Source organism: Lepisosteus oculatus, chromosome 22 (genome assembly GCF_040954835.1).
Source record: "Lepisosteus oculatus isolate fLepOcu1 chromosome 22, fLepOcu1.hap2, whole genome shotgun sequence".
NCBI classification, from domain to species: domain Eukaryota; kingdom Metazoa; phylum Chordata; class Actinopteri; order Semionotiformes; family Lepisosteidae; genus Lepisosteus; species Lepisosteus oculatus.
Window position 1 is genome coordinate 333,486 of NC_090717.1, and position 7,646 is coordinate 341,131.

The following is a 7,646-nucleotide window of genomic DNA, read 5'->3' on the forward strand; positions in this document are numbered from 1 at the left end:
TCCTTCACTGGAATTCAATGCTAACTGAATTAGAAATGTAAGCATTTAAAGTCTTTGTGTCTTAATTTTCGAAGTCCAATTAGCAAAAAGCACAGTGATAAAGCTGAAAAAATACAAAATCTTTTAATGATTTCATTTCTCTTTTATAAGGTACAAACCCTTAAACACACTGACAGTGTAGCACTATGGCCAGGGAGGGGGGCTATGGGCCCATTTAACCCAGAGACCAGTCCTGCTGGGCACTGGGTAGCCTCAGCAATCATGGAGCTGGACCAACAGATTGACTAGTGTGCGGCCCGTGTGTGGGGTTCTGGAGAGAGGCCCAGCCCAGTTTCCAGCTGTCGCGCGTGTCCCTCGGTAGGAGCTCACGGCTGAACAGACTGTTGTGTTCCTGCCAGAGTGGCAGCTGAGCTGTTTCCACACTGCTCACTCACTTAAGCTCCTCCATTACTACATCTTGATTTTTGAATTAGTTTCTCCTGTATACTCATTTCGCTCATTTATACCTCCCCCTGTTCTCTCATTGCTGCGCCTCCTGTTGAAATGGTGTTTCTCTCCTACGAACTGTGTCCAGATCCTGCAAGACAGTCTGTCACCTCAGGGAGCCACACACATCCTCCCCCTACAGCCCTTTAATTGCCAGAGCGGGCAGGTGACCAGGGGATGCTGGAACAGTCCAGGAGCCTGTGAAAGCCTTGATCACCACCTAGTGGCAGCAGCTGGGAAGTACAGCCAGTGACCAAATGTAAAAACCACTAATGAAATGTAAAATCTCAGTGGCACTTTGTGTTTGAATCACAGAAATTACATCATTTTTTACGGTCTTATTTTAGTGCAGATTGGCTTGATTGACCAAAAATAATCGTGCTGGCACGGTGCTGTGGCGTTAAGCTGAGGCACTTGAACTCGATCCCCCTGTGCCTTCTCCCTCCCAGGCTGCTCTGTTCAGGCCTGGTACTCCTTGAGCACTTGGTTTGCAATGACAAGCCTCTGGATCTCACTGGTTCCCTCATAGATCTCCGTGATCCGGGCATCCCGGTAGTGTCTCTCCGCGGGCATGTCCGTTACGTATCCCATCCCGCCTAAAACCTGGATCGCCTGCATGACGGGGAACCAAGGAAAACACAGGGGATTGGTCAGGCAGGGAACTGTAAAGACAAACGGAGGCACAGATACAGGAAGACGGGCAGCAGGGCTGACTAGCAGGACTCTCCTGTGTGCTATGAAATACAACAGACACAACCACAGCCAAGGTGAGGAGAAATAAAGCAAGCAGTTCTCCAAAGAGTCAGTTTGATTTTGTTCTGCTGTTTGTTCACACCTGAACTGTGTCACTACTACTGCTGCTGACCATGACCGTGAACAGACTGAGCTTCGCCTCACCCAGACTGAAGGACAGAGCCGGGAAAAATGAAACTGCGGGATGCAGTGAAAACAGCCTAAATAAGATGGAGAGAAAGAAGAGAGAGAAAGTGAAAAGACGCGTCTCCCTCACCTGGTGCGAGATGAAGGTCGCAGCCTCGGATGCAGCCAGCTTTGCCATCGCTGCTTCCTGCAAGAAACAGATGTTGCTGGTGTTAGTGTACCCTTAGGCTTGCAGTGCTTTGTAGAAGTGGCCAGTGTTCTTGGCAGTAAGCGAGGGCTAGTATCTGTATTGGTGGTAGCAGTGGGATTACCTTAGTGAATGGCTTCCCTGAGTCTCTCAGCATGGCGGCTCTCCAGGTCAGCAAGCGAGCACTCTCCAAAGCTACAGCCATGTCTGCCAGCTTGAACTAATAGAGGAGGAGGGGGAAAAAGATAAAAAGGAGCTCACGACACCACAGTTCCTCTGAGAGTCGATCACGTGGCTGTCTCAGTACCTGTATGGCCTGCAGTTTCGCGATGGGTGCCCCGAACGCTGTTCTCTTGTGGGCATAGTCTGCAGCGCAGTCCAGAGCGGCCTGGCCAATGCCCAGAGCCTGAGCCGCGATGCCAATGCGGCCGCTGTCCAGAGTTTGCTAGGAGAGATGGGAGGGATTAAGATGAACATTTCTGACATAGCCTTGCGTCACGTGTGGCACTGCGCCTCCCTAACCTGGACCCAAACCCCACTCACAGCGCTGACCTCGCACACTACAGCCAGCCCTCGCGCCCAGCAGTTACCATGGCGATTTTGAAGCCCATGCCCGGCTGTCCCAGCAGGTTTTCCAACGGGAGGCGGCACTCCTCCAGGATGAGGTTGGCTGTGGAAGAGGCTCGGATTCCCAGCTTGTCCTCCTTCTTCCCCAGGGACACGCCAGGATGGGGCATCGGCACGAGGAATGCACTAATACCCTGAGGGGGACAGAGATGAGGAGCAGAATTCTTGTCACGGGCAAGAATTGTGACGCGATATGGCCCTTCCTGCTCACTAGTCAATGTGATGTAATGTGATTTAGGGCGAATAAGTACAGGTTGACAGCAGACATTTCATCTCAGAAATCTTCCAGCTGCAGGCAGAGTTAACAAATAAGTAATATTTGTCTGCAAAACCATCTCAAAATCAAGAGCAATATTTCTATTGGATTAAAAGAGATGTGTTCACAAGCCTGCTTGTTTACAGTGTTACCTGAAGTTCTGTTGCCTCGTTCTGAATCGCAGAATTTGGAGCTGAGGTTACCTGGAAATCCCGTCAATTTTGTGATCTAAACTGGAGGTTTTAAAAATGACTGTGTATGTTTTACTTTTATTGTGGTTTGAAATGCAATTGTTGAAATTGATTCTTTCAACCCTGCACTATATGAAGAGCGCTGCAGTTCCCCTTTAACAGTGAGTGATTAGTTCCTGAAGGACCAGGCAGGACACCTTGTGTTTGAGGCTCTTGTCTGTCGTGGCAAACACCACAGCAGCCGAAGCATCCCAGCAGTTCGTGATCCAGGCCTTGGTGCCGCTCAGCACCCACTGACCCCCCTCCTTCCTGGCCACCGTTGTCGCGGCACCTGCATCACTACCGTTACCTAGGAAACAGGACAAGAAGAAGAACGAAAGCACGTTCCCATTAGAATACTGTCAGCGCCCCCTAGTGTTGCACTTCACCATGCAGTGCTGTGCCGCTCACTGTGGACTGCGCGGTGTGCTCGGCACCCCTGCCTGTTTCCCTGCTGTACCTGGCTCGCTCAGAGCAAAGCAGCCCACTCGCTCCCCACTGGTGAAGGGAGTGACCCACTGCTGCTTCTGCTCTTCCGAGCCGAACTTCAGAATCGGACCCAGGTACAGCGACTGAGAGTGCAAGAGAAGAGGAGAGAGGGGTACCTTTCAGATGCGGGGTGCTTCACAAGCACTGTGATCTTTAACAGTTTAACAATTTTACAGTTACAAGAGATAACAGAGGCAGGTGGAGGGACGATCAGACAGAAGAAAAAAAGACTGATTCCCAAGACAAGAGGGAAGGAGGGACAGAGGCAGACTGACATTGTTGACGCTGACGATGACCCCCGTGGACGCGCAGCCCCGGCTGATCTCCTCCACCGCGAGGGCGTAGGCCAGGTAATCCAGCCCTGCACCTCCTAGGTGTTCGGGGGCCTCCACTGCCATGAGCCCCAGAGCCCCCAGCTTCTTCACCTGGGAGAGGGGAGGAGCAGGTTAGCAGAGTCTCCCTCAGCCGGCAGACGCTCGGGACGCGGACGCACGGGTACCTGCTCGGCCGGGAAGCGGTGCTCGCGGTCCAGCTGGGCGGCCAGGGGTGCCAGCTCGCGATCAGCGAAGTCCCGGCACGTCTGACGCAGCATGGCATGAGTCTCCGGCAGCTCCGCCAGCTGTGACAACAGCCGAACACCCCCCCTCCGGCAGGACAGGACAGCTGGGGGAGAGAGGGACAGAGGAGTGAGAGAAGAGAGGCCACTGCTGTCAGACCTGGGCACTGGCAGCTCGTCTGGACCCAGAACAGGGGCACAGCAGAGCCTGGCACTGCTGGAGCAGTACTGTCAGACCTGGGCACTGACAGTCAATCTGGACAAGACCAGTGTTGTGGTTTTCCAGGAGAAAGCCAGACCTCAGGGAAACAGGTACAAATTCACACTGAACAACAACACTTTGGAGCACACATCCAGCTACACATATCTCGGTCTCACCATCAGCTCTTCCGGGAGTTTTGACCTGGCAGTGAAGGCACTGAGAGAGAAGGCACTCAGGGCTTTCTACACAATAAGAAGGAGGCTCTTCAACATCAACCCACCAACAAGAATCTGGCTCCAAATATTTGAAAGTGTAATCCAACCCATTGCCCTATACGGCAGTGAAGTGTGGGGTCCCCTGGCAGACCAGGATTACACTCAATGGGACAAACACCCCACAGAAACTCTGTACATGGAGATCTGTAGAATCATCCTCCATGTGCAGACAAAAACTCCTAACAACGGGTGCAGGGCCAAATTAGGCCAGTACCCACTATTGATAAACATACAGAAAAAAGTATTAAAGTATTGGCTACACCTAAAAAACAGTGACCAGCATTCCTACCACCACAAAGCCCTGCTGAGCCAAGAGCTGAGCCCAAAACAGAGCCCCCTGAGCCAGCTGGTCCTGAGGCTCACCGACCTGAGCCACACCGACACCAACCAGCCTCAGGACAGCACTGCTAGAGCACCACAACCCAGACTCACCACATCACAGCACAGATCAAACAGCAATATCTCACACACTGGAACACACACACAACATAAACTGGAATGCTACAGAACCCTAAACAGGCAATACACACTAGCCGAATATTTGATCAAGATATGAAACAGCAAAAAGAAACAGACCCCGACGAAGTACAGGCTCAGTGACCACAGCCTGGCCATAGAAACTGGGTGACACAGGCAGACCTGGCTGCCCAGAGAGGACAGGCTGTGCTCCCACTGCCAGCGGGGAGAAATAGAGACAGAGGTGCACTTCCTACTGCACTGTGACAGATACTCTGGGATTAGAGAAACATTCTTCCCTAAAATAACAAATCTAATCCCAGATTTTCCACACCTGCCAGAATTGGAACAGCTCCCAATCCTACTGGGAGAAGGAGGAGGGAATTCAGCTGAACTGGCAGCCAAGTGTGTGATCTCCTGTCACAGCCTGAGGAACGGTGGGTCTGTCTCTAAATAATAATAATAATAATACAGTGTGTGATCTCCTGTCCCAGCCTGAGGAACAGACAGGGAGCCTGTCTCTCAATAATAATAATAATAATCATCATCATCATCATCATCATCATCAGTGTATGACCTCCTGTCCCAGCCTGAGGAACAGCGACTATTCAAACAATTATCTGCCTCATATGGCGTCTGCAAATGTTTAATTATATCTTTGAACTATAAATGTCTATAAACATTTGGTTAATTGTTGACACTTTGGCAAAACTGTAATTCATCAGTCATGCCAGTAAAGATATTTGATTTTGACTGGACTGGACTGAAGCGAGTGACAGAGGAGAGGAGAGAATGACAAAGACGAATAAATGCTACATACAGTACTTGTTCAATTTTAGGGTAAAGTGTAATATTTGGGGGGCTGCTCATTACAAGGCCTGTTATTATCTTTCCCGTATTTATGTTCGTGACGCGGGAGAGATGATAAATCGGGGATGTCGTGCCGTGCAGTGGAGCAGTGCCCTGAGAGCCCCCGTCCTCTTCGTCAATAACAGCCCGGATCAACTCTAATGCTCCAGTCAAACTGCCAAATAAAGTGAAGCATTTCTGCACGAAACCATGGTGTTTCTAAATGTTGCGGTGTGTGCGCAGGGCGCGGGTGACCTTTGGCACAGTGACCTCGGCTGCCCCGTCAGGCGCTGTGCTGGGTTGCCTGTCCCGTCTCCTGCAGGACACGCACCTGCAGCGCTGCCGTGAGACCGTACCCCCTTGTCAGGACTCCAGGTCTACTCCTGCTGTAACCCTCGGGAGCACTGTTCTTCGCTAACAATATCGGTGACCTAACTGGGCTCCTGCGCTTGTAAAGAACCCGGTACCACTGCTGGCTACCGCAGCGTCAAGACAGCTACTTATAACCCGGCTCTTACACGAGCTCGGCTTGTAATGACTGAAGCGTCACGGGAAAGAGTTCAGCTGCAAACGGAGTTTATTTCTGACCTTTCCGAGCGCACAGCAAAGCCGCCATCTTCACCCAAGACCCCAGCGTTAACACAGCGCGGCGCGCCTGAAAATAAGTCCGACCTGAATCGGGCATTCGGAGGGCTGAGTTCCGTGTGGGACGGGATAGGGTGTTGCACCTAAATGCGGGCCGCTGAAATGGGACATCCTGAGCCCTGGGCCTGAGCGCGCAAGCGTGCATGCTGGCCAGCCAGCCCTGTCCCAGTGTGCACAGCAGGACCTGCTGGGGGGGGGGGCACCCCGCTTCTAAATCTGTGTCACGAGGGTGCTCACCGGCGCCCCCAGTGAGACCTTCTCTGTCCGCATCGGAGTGGACAAAGTGCAGAGAAGTTGCCATGGAGAAAAAAATATTCAAGCATTAGGAAAATTGAACCTTTTTACATTTTAAAACTCATAAAGGTTTAAAGTTACATATATTTTATGTATAAACAAAATTAAATGAGGCTACTTTAGATTAGTACTGTATGTGTTCTTAGTGCGAAGTTTTGAACGCGTTATGTTCCTCATACTGTCATGTTTGTACTTGGACAGGCGATGCGAAATGTATTTAATAACACAAGGCTTCGATATGGCCAACTTTTCCTTACTTCTCCCCGTTTGAGTCGAGCAGCTCAACATGAACACGGTGTCACTACTTTTGTGCAGGGACAGACGAGTGACTTTCGATTCATCAAACAGCGAGCGGAGAAGGAAAAATTCTTCTAAATTTGCCAACAAAAGTGCCAACATGCACTTAGCCACTGGAAAAGAAACATCAATAACAAGAATATCGAATATCGACCCTGAGCCGTTTGACCAGTGAGTGACCCTGAGGTGACAGAAGTGTCCCATTCCCCTGTTTATAACGCTGCCCCTGGAATCCTCACACTGGCGCTGCATCACAGAGGAGCGGACTTGGAGGAAGGGTGCATTTGCGACGCAGGATGAAACAGAATCATTTGTACTGTATTATGGGGTCTTATGTGAGAATTTATATATTCTCTTAGTAGTTTTTTTAAAAATCTCTTCACATACCCCAGCTTGCTTTCCATGAGACACACAGAGAGTGAAGCTTGGGGTCAGAGCGCACGGAGCAGCTGGGGTCTCTCTCAGGGGCCCAACGGAGTAGGATTCCTCTGCCTGTGGGATTTGAACCAGCAACCTTCCAGCCACAGGCACAGATCCTGAGCCACAGAGCCACCGCTCCACCCTGTCTCAGCATATTCTGAGCCTGCTGCCGAGGAGGCCATGGTCTCACCCTCTCTGGCGCTCAGGAAGTCTGCACAGCCCTCCCCTCGAGTCACGCCTTTTCTTATAGCAGCATTAGTTTCATACGGAGAACCAGGCTACAGTGTTTCCGAGTGCAGTCTGTGCCTGTGGCGCTTGGCAGGGTGCCCTCAGTGTAGGGTTCAGGGTTCATGGTCTCTTCTCCAGAGGGCTCAGCCCAGGGTCCTGTTTGAATTAAGTATTACAACCATTTGGTTTAAAATTGTTCATTTAAATGTAATTAAACTGAATCGGCCCACTGCACATTGTGTGCAGCTGTCATCCTCAAGGTTAAATTAT

At 50.9% G+C, this 7,646-nt stretch overlaps 1 protein-coding gene across 1 annotated transcript; it reads right to left on the bottom strand.

Annotated features, from left to right (window-relative positions):
* Positions 1–107: 107 nt before the first annotated feature.
* On the bottom strand, positions 108–6,238 carry acads (acyl-CoA dehydrogenase short chain). Its single transcript, XM_015365958.2, has 10 exons — positions 6,081–6,238; positions 3,654–3,817; positions 3,430–3,579; positions 3,126–3,237; positions 2,824–2,975; positions 2,143–2,313; positions 1,860–1,997; positions 1,677–1,772; positions 1,496–1,552; positions 108–1,098 (listed from the first exon to the last, which is right to left on the bottom strand). The coding sequence occupies exons 1-10, from the start codon at positions 6,175–6,177 to the stop codon at positions 946–948; spliced, it is 1,290 nt and encodes a 429-aa protein (XP_015221444.2). The 5' UTR covers positions 6,178–6,238; the 3' UTR covers positions 108–945.
* Between the last annotated feature and the right edge of the window lie 1,408 nt (positions 6,239–7,646).

What these genes read in the sequence shown, in the direction of transcription:
- acads (XM_015365958.2), bottom strand. Translation starts at nt 6,177, where the DNA reads ATGCCCGATTCAGGTCGGACTTATTTTCAGGCGCGCCGCGCTGTGTTA. An exon ending in ACAAGAGCCTCAAACACAAG is followed by an intron (nt 2,314 to 2,823) that starts GTGTCCTGCCTG and finishes TGTCCCCCTCAG; the next exon opens with GGTATTAGTGCATTCCTCGT. An exon ending in TGGGCTTCAAAATCGCCATG is followed by an intron (nt 1,998 to 2,142) that starts GTAACTGCTGGG and finishes CATCTCTCCTAG; the next exon opens with CAAACTCTGGACAGCGGCCG.